This window comes from Syngnathoides biaculeatus, chromosome 17 (genome assembly GCF_019802595.1).
Source record: "Syngnathoides biaculeatus isolate LvHL_M chromosome 17, ASM1980259v1, whole genome shotgun sequence".
Lineage (NCBI taxonomy): Eukaryota > Metazoa > Chordata > Actinopteri > Syngnathiformes > Syngnathidae > Syngnathoides > Syngnathoides biaculeatus.
Genome location: NC_084656.1, coordinates 21,882,436 through 21,899,013, shown reverse-complemented (window position 1 = coordinate 21,899,013; position 16,578 = coordinate 21,882,436). Strand labels below are relative to the sequence as shown.

Genomic DNA, 16,578 nt, shown 5'->3' with positions numbered 1-16,578 from the left:
AAGCTGAAGTCTTAAATTTTGGATTTGCACCAATGGCAAGTGGAACGACATAATTTTCTTTCTGATGTAAACAAAGCGTGTGTGTATTAAAACGACCGCACGTTTTGTTTTTTTTGCATGCCAACACCCCTCCCCCTTCTCCCACCCACTGCGGCCCGATTGGCTCCGCGGGGTCTCCAAGCCCCACCCCCGCCGCAACCCCGCCCAATCAGCACAAACCACCGAGGTTGAAGCACGAGCGAGCCCAAGTCAGTCGAGTCTCGGAACCGCGAGCCGCCGCCGCCACCGACATCCCGGACGTCCGAGTCCGTCGCGGAGGTCTTGGGCCGAGATCGGGATCGGTGGTACCTGGCGTCGGAACCGAGGGGAGGCGGTCACGGCGGCCGCATCGTGGCTCTCCCACCGCGGGTATGTGCGAGGGATTCCACGGGCGAGGTTGAACTCCTGCTTTGCCCCTAAGAGGTAAACCAGACTATCGCTGTTTTATTTTTATTCTATATATATTTTCAATTGCTACATGTCTAACTACTCCATATATTATGACATATTGCAAGCAACAATCTTCCCACTCTGCATTCATATTATACAGTAGACAAAGCAACAGGAACAAAAGAGCAACCGCGAGCGGGAATTAATCAAATATTTAGTAATGTATTACACAGAAATTATTCATGTGGGCATTTGTTTGCATTTTTACAACATCGCCAAGACAGATATGACTAAAACTATACACTCAATGAGTAGAAATAGTCAGACACAAGGCACTATTAGAATTGCATTATGATCATAACTATATATTTTTTATTCTTTATCTGGGTGTACTGTATATGTGCTGAATTGATAACTTTATATCTGGCAGGTGCCGGTGCAAAAATCTGCCAGTGTGAATAAGTAATTTGTGATTTTTGAGCCCCGAAAAATTACTGTATGCATGTGCATTTTATTGAAATTAATCGAGTAATCCCGATGTGATCCAGATTGAGCATTTTGCAGCAGTGTAAACGGAACACACAGTGTGAATATGTAACTCTTGTGATTTTTGAGCCCCCCCCCCAAAAAAGTACTGTATGCATGTGCATTTTAAAGAAGTTTATCGAGTAATCCCGATGTGATCCAGATTGAGCATCTTCCAGCAGTGTAAACGCAAGTGTGAATAAGTAACTCTTATGGTTTTGAGCCCCCCCCCCCCCCAAAAAAAAAAGTCCTGTATGCATGTGCATTTTGACAAAGTTAATCTAGTAATCCCGATGTGATCCAGATTGGGCATTTTGCAGCAGTGTAAATGCAACACACTGTGTGAATAAGTAACCCTTGCGGTTTTTTTTTTTTTTTTTGAGAGTAAACAGTTTGACAAAGCCCGCTGTGCTCGACGCCAGCAGCGGCATATCCTGATGGGCAGAACCACTGCGCGCTGACACTACGATTAAACCATTAACTTTAATCGTAGCCACCTCCTGCCATTCACGTCCCGACAATGGCTTTCTGTTCTACTCAACGGGGCCGCGTCTCACGGTGCGCAAGTGCGTTTGTTCGGTAATTTGAAACCAGCTCGTCGTTATTGTTCGATATAATTCCCCAATAGTCACAAAAGTAGCCGTTTGTTTTTTTTTATTATTCTGCAGAAAGCATCTCCAAAACCTCACCCTCTTTTTTTTTTTAGATACAATTTGTGACATTTGTTTTCTTTAAGTAAACTAACATTAGCCTGATAACATAATTGCTTCAGTCATATTTGAGGGATTCTTCACATTTTTTTTAGCAAGCACATTAATACTCGAAGGATACCGGTAGGCTAAGGATATGTCTTGCCTCGATTACGGTTCTGCGATTGCTTTCCACGACGTGACGATCACCACCCCGGAATCGGTACGTCCCGTGAGAAAACGCGAGGTGCCGTCGGGTGGTTTTTTTTTTTTTTTTTTTTTCTCCCCGGGACCTAAAACGGAGCCCTGAGGTGTCGTCGCCGAGTAAGTAAACGAGGTTTTCCGGCGGGCGCATGTGTGAGGACAGCTGGCGAGGGAAGCTAAATTGGATCCAGAAGAGTATTTGATGCTGATCAACGGTCGCCGCCGAGTCCGCCGTATTTTTTTTCTTTTTTCCTCCCCCTTTTTGTCTCTTCCAAGTGGCGCATCTGATCCTCATGTTTACTGGTGAAGACGCCCCCCCCGTCACATTCCCATCCCTCCTTCCTGAGTCCGTGATTGTGGACACCTGGCAATGATTTCAAGTTCAGGCCTCAGATGGCGTCCAGAGGCTTCCTGGACTGGGGATCCCCCGACGTTGTTTGCCGGAATTTGCGGATTATTATTGTTATTATTATTATTACCATTCGATAATGATCTCACACATTAAAAAAAAAACAAAAAAAAAAACGCTCAGACGTATACTTCAAAAAGTCGCCGGCCGCGCATTTAAAAGAGACTCGGCGAACCGGACGGTTGCGGATTTGTCCGGATGAGCTCACGGCTCCATTAGTCATGTTTGGTGATGACAAAACGAGCCACGATTGAAGTGATAATTGACGGGAGAAACCGCCCGAACCGTGACTTTGAACGTTATTTGCGTGGAAAAAAAAAAAAAAAAAAAAAAGCCCAAACAATCTGCTCGCTGAGAGCGTGGGAATGGCTGTTAGCCGCAGATTGTTCTTTCTTTTCCTTTCATAAAGAAGCAGGAAATGATTTCCATGACTGAAGAGCGATTGCAGCTGTTTGAATGCCTTCATTCATTGATCCTTAAGAAGGTCGCTTTTACTAATCGAAAGCATTAAATTCATATTTGATCCAGACTGAGCAAAAAAAAAAAAAAAAAAGTGAACGCAACGTATATAGACGCCCTTTTCACGTGCCGCGTTCTGGGACCTTTTCACTTTTGAAGACGGTTAGTCATCAAGACTGACGGGACAGCGGATGCGTGGATAGCACCTCTACCTGAACGGGTCTGCGGTTCCTGGGGTGGAATCCCAAATCCAGCCAAAGCATGTCAGCTTCATTGATTCTAAACTGCCCATAGGTGGGAGCGCGAGCGCTGGTCTGTAACTAGGACAAGCGCTATAGAAAAATGCACAAATGGGTGTTTAGCAAGCCTTGGTGGAGGTCTGCGATCTGCTCGACCGTAACAAGCGCGCATTTACCAGGAAGCCTTTTTGGAATTGTACTAGTCCAGGTGAAGAATCAGTGCAGCGTGTGCGGTTTTCATCTGAGCAAAGCCGCGAGGTGACGCGTCGCCACCTTTTGTCACGGCTGGAATGCGACCCGTCCTGTCAGGCCGAGGTTTTTGCGCTTTGTTGGATATTTCCACCAGAGCGTGGATGCTTGCGGTGACGTCTTTATCTGGAACGTGAAAGTCGGATAGCGTCGTGCGTGCAGAACTTCAACATTTTACATCAAATTATTTGCGACTTGTTCATTTTTTATTTTAAAGCAACACAAATAATTCCTGTAATAGTAACAGTTGGCATTGGGGTCCATTTCCACAATCTAGGAAATCTATCTCTGATGAGGATGTGTTTTTAGGACCACAGTTTGTGGTCTATTCACAGTGTCAATGATTATTACAGGCAGTTCTAAACCTTTTTACGGGGGTGTCATTGACTCGGTTTCTCACTATTGATTGAATTCTTTGCATCCTGTCTCCACATTCTTGTCGGTGTCAAAGAGCTTGTTAGCACCCGGCTTAGCTAAAGACTAACCAGCTGCCGTGTGGGCTTTTACTACACGCATACCGGGAATGCCAGCGAGTGAGAAAACCCACTCGCGGGTCAAGCCTAATGGTTGACTGCGATCTGGAATCCCAGGAATCTCCTTCATGCGCGTCTACCTCGAATTGCTTTGATGCTTCGAATTCTCTCGATACGACGTCGCCTTTGCCGATTCCTGAGAAACGTTCACGTGTGACCGTGTCCCTCAGGGTTTTGAGGCCATGGATGCAAGTGGGCTGAGGCGGGTTAACAAACGTTTTGGATACTGATAATCATTTGGAGGTAGCGGTAGGTATAATCTGTATCTGAATCCCTCCCCTCCCTCCGTTTTTATTTCCAGGATTCAATGAAAATGTCCGTGTGCGTCCACGAGAACCGGAAGTCCCGGGCCAGCACCGGCTCCATGAACATCTACCTGTTCCACAAGTCATCGTATGCCGACAGCGTCCTCATGCACCTCAACTCCTTGCGGCAGCAGCGTCTGTTCACCGACGTTCTCCTCCACGCCGGCAGCCGGTCCTTCCCGTGCCACCGCGCCGTGCTGGCCGCCTGCAGCCGCTACTTCGAGGCCATGTTCAGTGGCGGGCTGCGCGAGAGCCAGGCCAGCGAGGTGGACTTCCACGACTCGGTCCACCCGGAGGTGCTGGAGCTGCTGTTGGACTACGCGTACACATCACGGGTGGTTATCAACGAAGAGAACGCCGAGTCACTGCTGGAGGCCGGCGACATGCTGGAGTTCCAGGACATCCGCGATGCCTGCGCAGAATTCCTGGAGAGGAACCTTCACCCGTCCAACTGCCTGGGCATGCTGCTCCTGTCCGACGCCCACCAGTGCACCAAGCTGTCGGAGCTCTCCTGGAGCATGTGCCTCAGCAACTTCCCCGCCATTTGCAAGACTGAAGACTTCCTCCAGCTGCCCAAAGACATGGTGGTGCAGCTTTTGTCCCACGAGGAACTGGAGACCGAGGATGAGCGGTTGGTGTACGAGGCCGCCTTGAACTGGATCAACTATGACCTGGAGAGGCGCCACTGCGATCTCCCCCAGCTCCTGGGGACAGTCCGCCTGGCCTTGCTGCCTGCCATCTTTCTGATGGAGAACGTCTCCACCGAGGAGCTGATCAACGCCCAGGCTGGGAGCAAGGAGCTGGTGGACGAGGCCATCCGGTGTAAGCTGAGGATCCTGCAGAACGACGGCGTTGTCAACAGCCAGTGCGCTAGGCCCCGGAAAACCAGCCACGCCCTCTTCCTCCTCGGGGGTCAGACCTTCATGTGTGACAAATTGTACCTGGTGGACCAGAAGGCCAAGGAGATCATTCCCAAAGCGGACATTCCCAGCCCGAGGAAGGAATTCAGCGCCTGCGCCATCGGTTGCAAGGTGTACATAACGGGGGGACGGGGATCGGAGAATGGCGTTTCCAAAGACGTGTGGGTCTACGACACGGTCCACGAGGAATGGTCCAAAGCCGCGCCCATGCTCATCGCTAGGTTTGGCCACGGCTCGGCCGAACTCAAGCACTGCCTGTACGTGGTCGGCGGTCACACGGCAGCGACCGGCTGCCTCCCCGCCTCTCCTTCGGTGTCGCTTAAACAAGTGGAGCAGTTCGACCCGGCGGCCAACAAGTGGACCATGGTGGCACCCCTGAGGGAGGGCGTGAGCAACGCGGCGGTGGTCAGCGTCAAGCTCAAGCTTTTCGCCTTCGGTGGGACCAGTGTCACTCACGACAAGCTGCCCAAGGTGCAGTGCTACGACCCGCAGGAGAACCGGTGGACCGTGCCCGCGTCGTGCCCGCAGCCGTGGCGCTACACGGCCGCCGCCGTCCTGGGCAACCAGATCTTCGTCATGGGCGGCGACACAGAGTTCTCGGCGTGCTCGGCGTACAAGTTCAGCAGCGAGAGCTACCAGTGGACTAAAGTAGGCGACGTGACGGCCAAGCGCATGAGCTGCCAGGCGGTGGCGTCGGGCAACAAACTGTACGTGGTGGGCGGCTACTTTGGCACGCAGCGCTGCAAAACCTTAGACTGCTATGACCCCACGCTGGATGCATGGAACAGCATCACCACAGTGCCCTATTCCCTGATCCCCACCGCTTTCGTCAGCACCTGGAAGCATCTGCCCGCCTGAAGACCTCCACTGGTCTCGTTCCGTAAGTGCTCACATTCCGTACAGAAGTAGACACTTGTGTGGAAAAAAAAACAAAAAAACAAACCTAACTTATATCCTTCTTGTACTAAGAAGGAAAAAAAAAAATCATTAAAATTTAGCTATCAACAATCTAATAGTCTAAATAAAATCAGTAAAAACTACGTAAGCACAAATCTAATCTAAGATCCAAGACTTCTTTCTGTATGTTTGGTCCATCATAATCTTTGTCTTGAGCTTCAGCAAAGAGAATTTAGCTTTCGTCTGTCTCGGACACGGCATCTCGAGATTTGGGGCTTTTGTTACCTGGCTTTGTGTCCTGAAGCCCCTCTTTCCCAAGTCTCACAGAGAACTAGATTCTCCCCAAGAGTCCTCGAAACCAATTTTATGTGGCAAAGCCTTGAAAGGTTTGCTAATAAAACTTTTGACACACAGCTGAAGTTATAATTCAGATGGATTTATTGCCCTTTGGGGCTCTCCGCCATGATCGTAGGTCACGCCGTCGTGTCCACTGGAAAGTTTTAAAAAAGTCAGCACCCGGCAGGAGTTTTGACAGAAAGCGAAGGTGATGTCTCGGACACCTGAAAACACCTCAAGGACCCATACCTAAAACTGACCCAAAAGGCACCTAAGAACTCTTAAACATTGTCTTCTTCCGCTCTGATTGTACTTCTGCCCCCTTGTGTATCAGAAAACGGTGACAAAACCCAAAAGATATGCAGTGAGATCCCGCCACGCATTACTCGAATTCCTTGCGTGGGAATTAGGGTCGAGTATTGTGGGAATATTGAGCATCTCAATCCTCAAGACCTTTGAATCGGGGCCGGCTCTTTTTTTTTTTTTTTTTTTTTAACCGCTCGGACTCTTTTTCCGGGTTCTTTGGACACAAAGGAATGTCGGAGGCTTAAGGCAGGCGAGTGGCAGGAGGTCTTGGGGGGGGGAATTGACCAAAGCCTTTGCATGCGGTAGTTAAGTGACTGCGGGGACGTGCCAGAGTACTGAGAGATGCTAATCGAAGTAGAATAGGATACTTTTATGGCTCCTGTGGGGGAAGTTACTCCTGCCCGGTTGGCCAATTAGACAAGGGGAGGTGGGGGGTGGGAGGGGGGGGTCTGGGGCCGCGAGCGAGCAGGCCACTTACACCCAACGCTTAGATGAGGTCACGCTCCCGTTGGCGGCCGAGGGGGTTTTGCCGGTGAGCATCTGGCCGCGAGTTGTGGCCGACAGCAGCTCCTCGCGAGTGTTCGCATTTTGTATTTTTCTGTTTGACCGCCTCGTACAATAACGGTCACTTGTGGCTCACGTTGCCGGAAACTGAGAGCAGTCCATGGCCTTCTCTTCAAAAAAAATGAAATCACTTAACTCGAGTGGCGTGTAGCTAAGGCTAGATTGTAACAAATTTGAGTTTCCAACACAAATCATACGCTGGGGCGCCCCGAAATCAAGTCAAGACAATAAAATCACTTTCACTCAAAGAAGTTGCACTTCATACACGACACATTGCATACATTTGTCAATCAATGTGCAGATCTGTACGCGTGGCGGATCCAGACACTTTTGAAGAACTTGTACAAACAGTTGGGTCTTTGGACTACCAAGCAAGTTTCTATCGGCTTGTCCCGTTAGGGGCCGCCACAGCGAAACGCTCAAATTTGTTTGGAGCAGTTTTTACGCCCGTTCCCCTTCGTGACGCAACCCCTCTCGGGGAGCGCAGGCCCCAGTGGGATACGAACTCACGACCCCTGGTTTACCAAACCAACCACTGAGCTATGCGGCCTCTCGGTCTTTGGACTACCATGTAAAAAAATTTTTTTTTTTTTTTTTTTTGCAATGCGCTATTAATCGTGTTGCTTGGCAGTTCAGTACCGAAGCGCTGCCACCACCAGGGAAAACACTATCACTTACCCTTCCATTTTCTATAGAGCATTCTTTTTGGTTTCCTCCTCGGGCAGAACGGCGGTCGCCCCCTTAAACCGAGCCACATGTTCGCATCCCATCGGGAGGGTGCGCGCAATCCGCCATCTGAGCAAAGAAAATAAACAAAGCTGCACTATCATAGCAGTTTGGAATTCTCCATCCTTTGTAACTATATCTTTTTTTTTTTTTTTTTAAATGACACTTTTTTGCTAGCATGGTCCTCCGGGGTTTGACCTCCCAAGGTTTGCATTTTTTTTTTTTTTTTTTTCCCCCTGGGTGCTCCGACTTCTGTCCACATTCCAAAACTATGATTATTAGGTTCAGACTGTAATTTTTCTCCGGCATGTCTGCCGCTTCTCCCGCCCCCGTAATGTTGAAAGCGGCGATCGCCGTCCAAAACTGCTTTTATATGTCACAACATCTAAATTTCTGAATGCGGGATTCTGTTTCTGCCCTGTGGTAACATCCCCCGTTCACCTCAGATGCGGTGTGAAAGTCTGCAGGAATAACCCTACTTGGGTCACAGTAAAAAGTCTTCTGTACTGGCTTGTGAACGCGTCACTTTAGCCGGCGTCGTCCCGCTGACCTCCTCGGACGACAACGCAGGCTCGACGTGGGAGGCGGTCGGGTAGCCGACCGCCGCCTTGGGGTTGGGGGCGACGGCGGTCACCCGGCGCATGGCTGGCAGCTCTCGACGAGGCGTGGGCGAGCATCCGTCGCGTACGTCCGCATGGGAGGCGGCTAATGGCGCGGGATTACTCCCCGCCTCGAAAACGGTGTCCGAGGGCTTTAATCCTGCCACTTATTTAAACCTCGGCTGGCCTTTTGTGCGCTTGGCGCTTCAGGCTGACGGCGAGTTGCGAGGGAAGGAAAAAGGCTGACTGAGGAAAGATTGTAATAAAAGTCCCCCCCCCCCCCCCACCCAAACCTCTCAGGGGTGGGGAGCGTAACAGCCGAACATCCGCCGACGATCCCGTTTAGACTTTATGGGGCTTCTCTTTGGCCTGACCAAGCGAGATGAAGCTCGTTAAAAAGTCGCCCCGGCTAAAAATCGAAACTTTTAACTGCAGTCCGGACCGAGTTCCTTCCTTGACCGCCGCTTTAAAAACAATACAACAAAACAAAACATATCTAATACAGAAATAATCATGCGTGGCGGTAGGCACACTCGGGGCTAGGATCAACCTGGGGGTCAGGACCACCCCTCCTGATTTCAGTAAGCGTGTTTCTGGTTTGTAAACATACTTAAAAACATTTTTTTTTGTCTCTTCCAGATCTGTTTTTTTGTGTTTTCTTGTTTCATCATCCGTTGGGCTCCCGACTGACGAGACGAAGAAGACCTCCGAGACGGACGCTCCACCAAAAACAATCAAAAAGAAGAAGAAGCAAACGGGCCAGATTGGCGCTTTTGACCGCATTTTGACGTTTTTTTTTTTTTTTTAATTTTTCATAAACGACGCAGATACTAGCACACATTTGGACTGAATGCACACGAAGCTCTTCATCCGCTAATGAGCGCCTCCCTTCGCCCCCCACCCCCAAAGCCCACCTATGACGACGTGCGGAGAGCCGAGGGTGGAACTTTTTTTCGTTTTGTTTTTGGAACTCCGCTTCTGCCATTGATGCTGCATTTTAACCCTGCGGGTGGCGATTGGACGGGACTGCCGCGTTTGTCAAATCTTCTCAGCTCGTCCTTTCGTTGAAGTTCATTCATATATATATATATATATATATATATATATATATATATACATATATATATATATATTTTTTTTTTTAAATCTGTTGTTGGATCTGTATGATTTTTTTTTTTTTTTTTTTTAATGCCGGGAAAATTTGTTTTGCTGTGCACCGGAAGAGTGGTTATTTGTATTGTAACGGATATTTATTGGAGGTTTGACGAGGGTCGCAGCAAAAACGACGACAAGGAAATATGACGTAGTAGCGGGACCCGGGAATCGGATTTCGGCTGTAACATGAGAACAAGGAATTGCAAATCGGGCAGGACGGGGTCGCCAGCCAGGGAGCGCCGGAGTGGCAAAACCACCGTAAAAGATTTGATTGCAAATGAGAGGACGGCCCACGAAGTAAGGGCTGCGGAATTCGAGTGGCCCGCAGACCGAGCCGCCAGAAATGATTCCGTGGCAGCCGATCTCTCCTCGGCGCTCGACAGGGTGGGAAACCCGGTCAGCCCCGTGGGTTAGCGGTCTTAACGAAGAGGAGGGGGGGGGAGCTCAGATTTCCCACAGCGTGAGGCCACGAAGGCCGCGGCGGGGGGTCGAGCTCAAAGAATTCAAGACCCAGCGCCGCGAAAGCCGCTTGAAGTCCGCCGCCGCGCCCCGAAAAGAGTGCGACAATTAACCGCAGCGGAGGCGGTGGCGGGTCACGTGACGAGCGGCGAGCGGGCCCGGGAATGCGTCGGTCCTCGCAGCTGTCCGCAGGACGAAAGGGCGGCTTGGGGATCCTGGTTAACTGTGCGGTCGGGCCCCTGCTCGCATTTCAAAACAAACGTGATACAGTCGTTTCCAGAAAGCTCAAAATTGCTTCGGGCTTTGCGAGGCCAGCCCGTGGAATGGACCTTTCCCATGGCGATCTTAAGCTCCGCCCCCTTAGCCGTGTCCCACAAGCTTCCAAAATGGCGATTGAACAGAACATGTTTGAAGTCGATTATCTATCTCGTATTCCAGATAATATCGGGGTATGTTTTTTTTTGCCAAATGCGTCAGACTTGACAAAGAGAGTTCTACAGAGAGGTCTCGACTATTTCACGCAAGGATATGTACACGGAATTAAGATTTTGGACGGAGCGGGACGCAATGTCAGTTATGGCGAAACGTCGGCCAACGCGACTCTTCGGCATAAAGCATAACACACTCCGTTCAGCAGGTCGATGATACGCTAACAAAGTGAAAGTTGTTCTCCCGCAATGTATAAAGCACTGATAATAATAATTCAATCAAACTCAGAGAAGATACTCCTCCCTCACTTACCTTCGAACATACAGCCTCGTGTTTGTTGATATTGTCCACATCTAGTTGTTGGTGCGCTCTTCCTTATCATCCATCGTAGACACTTCGTCAACTGTGTAACCTAGCAGGATATCTTTCATCAGAATTGCACGTTCTGAGGACCATTTTCTTCGTAACATTAACTTTTCCAAGCGCACACTACTGGCAACCGGCGTTCCTTGTGGGACAACACGGCGAGAGGGGCGTGTCAAGCCGGGGGTTAAGACAATGCAGTTATCTGATTGGCTATTATCGTACGAGCGATTGACAGGTCGGAAAGGTCCATTATTCCGTGAAAGGGGTCCGTGGCGCACAAAGAAGTCGTGGACCGCGGCACTGTGCCGGAAGAATGTCAATGACGTGATCGATATACCGACTTGGACTGGCACACGGGAGGACGACCTGATCCGGACATCGGTTTTATAGGTCATGTCTAATTTGCGGACTGTACCGGGCGTTATGTCACGGTCTCCGTCCGCCAAGTCGCGGGCGTCGCGCCGGACGCCAGCTGGACGTCGTCGCGTCCGTCGCGCCGACACTCGGCGGGGGGTAACGACTGCTTTCGACGCAAAGCCCTACCCGCCATTTTATTCCTTTGGAAAAATATGATAACTACATGACAGTGACGCCGTCCTTTTTCCTCTGCATTTCATCTCGGAGTTGTTTCATGAATTTAATCAGATTAAGAAGTTTGGCATCTAAAGAGAGGCTTTTTAATTTCATTTTTTTTTTTTTTTTTTAATGTCAACCGCACGGAAATTTTTGTTATTGTTGTTGTTACTGGATTGAAGCGCCATGGTGTTGGCTGCTATGATGAACATTTTGAGCTCCAACAATGCTTTTATCCTAATGAATATTAATGCGCGTATGTTCCTAAAGACCAAAAAAAAAAAATGCCAGAAATGCGTCCGTGTTGCTAATTGAGCCTCGTTTTATTGTCATTCATGCCTTGACTCGTTCGATTTCTACCGCATTATTTTGTAAATTTTTTTTCTTCCGTTCACAATGTGAAATCCGTGGCTGAATAAACGTTTTTTTTTTTTTTGCTCTTGGCTGTACAGAAACGGTGTGTGAATCCATTTTTTTTTCTTTTTAAAGGTGCAAAATCTGCCTCCGGTTGTGCTTCTCGCGAGAGAGGCGCCGCATACTTTGCCTTTCTCTCCCGAGTCACCTTGGCAACCATTATCTGCAAAATTGTGGGGGCTGGAGGAGAACGCGAAATGTTAAAAAGCCCCCCCTGCTTCCTCCTCTCACTTCCCTCCTTTCTCGGACTTTTTTGTTGTTTTTTTTTTAAATTAAATATATGAACGTACATCACTATCGCGCATAAACTGTCCGTCTGTGCGTGCGTGCCTTGTGTTTACATTCCCGGTCCTGACAACGGTTTGAGAAACAGCAGTGCGACTGGATCCTGACCCGCGTCAACCCATAAAAAGGTGGGCGGGGGTCCGTTGAGAGTCGCGGGGGCCGGGCGGGCGCTAAAGAAATAAACAATCTCTGTGCCGAGATGTTGCAACGAGTCGCTAAAATGATCTTTTCTCCGGTGCGTGTGTGTGGCCTGTGGACAAAGGCTGACTTTGAAAGTGCAACGTGGGGGCGCCGTGTGTGGGGGCGCCCCCCCCCCCCCCAGCCCCCTCCTCAAAAGCCATCACATTAATCACGGCAGGAAGTTGAGTTTCCTGTCCGGCAGGAAGCAGGACTTCTTCCCCACACGGAGAGGCCACGCCGCTGCCCTCCAATGTGGACCAGAGTCCGTTGGGTGCTGTTAACTGCACACGCCAAGGAAGCGTTCCATTGGCCCAAATGAAGTGAAAATGGCCGGCCGCTTTGAACCCAGACCGAAGACTTCAGGTGTCTTTTCAGAAACGGCACCGTGAAACTGTTTTTTGTAGCTATGTTCGCGGTAGACATGCCGGTTGCTCGGTCAATTTGGCTCTGGGGTGGAATTTTCCGGTGTAAGTTGAAATGGCCAAAATGACTCCAAAATGGCAAACAATTTAAAAAAAATAGCTTCTTGAAACTTTTTGGGTGGCTCGACTTGCCAACTATGCATCCACCCAGCCATCCATCCATCCTTCGTTCGTTTTTCCGGATCGGGTCACAGGGGAAGTAGCTTCAGCAGGGATACCCAGACTTCCCTTTCCCCAGCCACTTCCAGAGGGATCCGGAGGGATTCCCGAGCTAGCCGAGAGACACGGTCTCTCCACCGGGTCCTGGGTCGTCCTTGTGGTCTCTTTCCCGTGGGACATGCCCGGAACACCTCACCGGGGAGGCGTCCGGGAGGCATCCGAACCAGATGCCCCAGCCACCTCCATCTGGCTCCTCTCAATGCGGAGGAGCAGCGACCCAACGCCGAGCCCCTCCGGGATGACCGAACTTCTCGCCCGTTCTCTAAGGGAAAGCCCGGACACCCTGCGGAGGAAACTCATTTCGGCCGCTTGCGTCTGGGATCTTGTTCTTTCGGTCACACGACATTTGCCCACTAAATTACAAAATTCTGAATGAAACAAAATTTATAAAAGAAAAAAAAATAATAATCGGGGGAAAAAGTGGCTTTTCTGGCCAAAGAGCCAAAATGGATGCCTCAAAGAAAAATGGCTGCCTGACTGTGTTTTGCGGGCGTAGCATCTTGAGATTTTTTTTTGGCAGTCTACTCACGTTGGATTTTTTGTCAGGCCAAAGGTCAACTGGCTTGACCTTTCATCGGCCTTCTGCACCCGCTTCAAATCAGGCCAATGATGATATATTAATGATAAATATGAAAAGAAAACGTCCATTTGCCAGCGTTTTTAGATTTTTCCACGATGGTGTCGCCCGCCGAACGATGCGCTGGCGACATCTCGAAAACAGGCAAGTCTTTCAACGGGAACAGACAATACCCGCGTCTCCCTCAAATATTTGTCAAGCAAATATGATGACAAAGATGGAATAAGCTCCCTTCTTGGAACGTGACGACTTTATGACACTTGTAACAATTTTTGTAGAAAACATACGGAAATTGGCACTGCGACTTTTTCCTCCCATTTTGTCACAAACTTAATGTACTTTTTTTTTTCCTTAAAAACTATTTTTCTATCAGTTGAGTTTTTTTCCTTTTGCAAGTTAAAACTTTTTCCACCTTGAAATTGTAAGAATTTTAAACAGAATATATAACTTTATCCTTCTCAGATCAATACTGAGATCTACGCCCCCCCCATTGTGACCCTCGCACGTCTTTGTTTTGTTGATCTTGTGAGCGCAGCGGGAGACGAACATTTCGAAAATGCCTTCGGGTGACGCAGCGGCGCCGCATAACGAGATCCGCAGCAAGAATATTAACGACGTCGCGTTCCCGAGCTCAGAGTGATTCCGGAGGAGGCGGCGTTGAGACCAGGAGTTTGAATTCAATTCAGCCGGCGTCAATCTCGCGTCAGCTAACGAAAGGAACGCGTGGCGCTCGCCACACGGCAAACGCAGGCCGCATTCGCTTTTCACCCGCAGCCCAATTTGGATTATCGGCTTTCCATTACTTTGGACGTGGGAGGGAAAAGAAGAAACTTGTTTGTTCTGAGAGTCGTAGCTAGCTTACCTGCTGGCGGTAGCTTCCTGCAATTGGGTTCACTCATTACAATGAGAAACAATGTGCCCCCCCCCCCCCCATGTGCCTTTTGGGGCTCCGTGGGTTAGCCTACCCCCCCTCAAAAAAAAAAAATCTCTCTCTCTCATGTGACTTTTTTGGTATGACTTACTGAAAATGTACTGCAATTCCAATTAAAAAAAAAAAATATCCAACAAAATGTACAACTTTTTCTTAAAAAATGAACACTAAAAAAAATATATAGATTTTTTTTCCCTCTTGGAATAAAAAATGTCCACATTTTTTTCCTCAAAAGATACACAAATTAAATTATTATTTTAAGGTGGCTTGGTGGATCAGCTGGTAAAGCATTGCCTCAAAGTTCTGAGGTCTCGTGTTCAATCCCGCCCCTTCCTGTGTGGAGTTTGCATGTTCCTCCCACGTGGCTTTTCTCCGGGTGGGCACTCCGGTTTCCTCCCACAAACCCAAAAAACATGCAACATTAATTGGACACTCTAAATTGCCCATAGGTGTGATTGTGAGTGCGGCTGTTTGTCTCGATGTGCTCTGCGATTGGCTGGCGACCAGTTCAGGATGTAACCCGCCTCCTGCCTGTTGACAGCTGGGATAGGCTTTAGCATTTCCCTCGACCCTCATGAGGATAAGCGGCAAAAAAAAAAAAATGGATGGATAATTTTTTTTTTAAACTTCACATTCTTGAAATTAGCCCGATATCCGATACTCGCTCATTCCTAGTGTCATACAAAAAAAAGATAACACGAAATATTGAGCAACCAAAAGGAGTATCCAAACCTTTTTTTTAGCCATAGAGCACAATTTTATATCCCTCATCTTGGACGCAGACGTTGCTCAATCAAAGTGGAAAACATCTGCTGGAACGCTAGCAGAGTCCAGTCGAAACCAGATTTGACATCGGGGGGGTGCTAACGAAGCTAGCGTGTGATTAAGTTCCGCCGGCTTCTCATCACGCGCTGGGTGGTTTGCGCGACGTTTAAGCGCTTGCGGCGAACTGAGGAGCGCGTCTGTGGCCGTTTGCATGTGCGTTTATAGAAATGTGCAGCGTGCGCACGCGTGAGGTCCGCGCAAACGCCGACGCTCGTCGTAACGTTTTCATCTGGTTTCACGCCCGCCGACGCGCCGATGTGGAGCACGTGGGCCAGTCCGCACATCCTTTTGTTTGATTAAAAACTTTAGAAGAGGCTTCAATGGGGCCCCCCCAGACTTCTCACGCAAAACTTTTTGCATGAAAATACACAACTTTTTTTTTTTCTTAAAAAAAAATGTACAATTTTTTTTTTTTTGCTTACAAAGGACATTCCTTCTGTTCAATGTAAGATTTTGTTTTCAAAAAATAATCTCTAGTAGTTAAATATAAAATAATTTATTTTTCCTCAAAATATACAGCTTTTTTCAAGAATAAAATGCAGTTTATTTCCTTGAAAATCTACTTTATTCTAAAATATATTTTCCTCCTTGAGAATACACAACTTTCTCCCTTGAAATTAACTTTTTTCAAAATGTAATATTTTTGTAAAATGATGGAATGAATCAAAGATGTCTGTATACATTTTTTAAATACTTTTTTTGTAAAGTATATGACTAAAAAAAGTTTTTCAATGCTGAGTTTTCATCTTTTGGATTTTTCATCTTGAATTTTTTTTTTTTTTTTTAAATAATACGATCCCTTTTCCAAAATGTACAACTTTTTTTTTGTTGGGGGAGGCAACAATTGAAGAGCTTTATTTCTGACACAAAACTTTTTTTTTCCCTGTGTGTGATTAATCCAAAAGATTTGTGGGACCCCCTGCCCCCTCCCCTTACGGGGAGGCGATGGGGGTGTTGATGCAATTCAAACTCCCATCAGGTGGTCTGCGGGCGAGGGGCAATCAGGGGCGCCGATGACAACCCGACAACCGGGGGATATTCTGAGCGGGTGCGCTAAAATCCCATCCAGCTGTTTGACGGCCTGCATTTCTTTGCTAATTCCAAACTCAAAGACTTCCTGGTGGGCCGCAAGACCGCCCCCCCCCCCCTCCTCTAACCTACGACCCATCACCGCGGGTGGCAGGTGAGTGCTCGCTCGCTCGCTAAATCCATCGCTTGTTTACCCCACCCCCCAAAAATATATACCTTTTCTTTGGAATTGACTTAATTCAAAAAAATCCATCCATCCATTTTCCGAGCAACGTATCCTCACAAGGACCGTGGGACTCCTGGACCCAATCCCAGCTGCCATCAG

The 16,578-nt window shown here is 48.4% G+C and overlaps 2 protein-coding genes across 4 annotated transcripts in view; one reads left to right on the top strand and one right to left on the bottom strand.

Moving 5' to 3' along the window:
• The window catches only part of hexb (hexosaminidase B (beta polypeptide)), a 45,267-nt gene that overhangs the window by 8,960 nt on the left and 19,729 nt on the right, over nucleotides 1-16,578 (bottom strand). The window contains exons 2-3 of one of the 2 annotated variants that reach the window (XM_061801960.1): nucleotides 10,745-10,844; nucleotides 7,743-7,859 (exon numbers count right to left, since the gene is read on the bottom strand). In XM_061801960.1, coding sequence (XP_061657944.1) covers nucleotides 7,743-7,750 — 8 coding nt within the window. In that variant the 5' untranslated portion in view covers nucleotides 7,751-7,859; nucleotides 10,745-10,844. The remainder of the gene's footprint in view (nucleotides 1-7,742; nucleotides 7,860-10,744; nucleotides 10,845-16,578) is intronic. The other variant, XM_061801961.1, reaches the window with a different exon arrangement.
• enc1 (ectodermal-neural cortex 1) lies at nucleotides 250-9,417 on the top strand. 2 transcript variants are annotated; one of them, XM_061801955.1, is made up of 3 exons: nucleotides 250-462; nucleotides 4,038-5,841; nucleotides 9,029-9,417. In XM_061801955.1, exon 2 carries the CDS (start codon nucleotides 4,044-4,046, stop codon nucleotides 5,817-5,819), a length of 1,776 nt encoding a protein of 591 aa, XP_061657939.1. In that variant the 5' UTR covers nucleotides 250-462; nucleotides 4,038-4,043; the 3' UTR covers nucleotides 5,820-5,841; nucleotides 9,029-9,417. The 2 variants fall into 2 exon arrangements, with proteins under 2 accessions (XP_061657939.1, XP_061657940.1); XM_061801956.1 differs by lacking the exon at nucleotides 250-462 and having other exon boundaries at nucleotides 3,365-5,841.

Bases quoted from the DNA above. Each gene is read 5' to 3' on its own strand.
- enc1 (XM_061801955.1), top strand. From the start codon at position 4,044: ATGAAAATGTCCGTGTGCGTCCACGAGAACCGGAAGTCCCGGGCCAGC.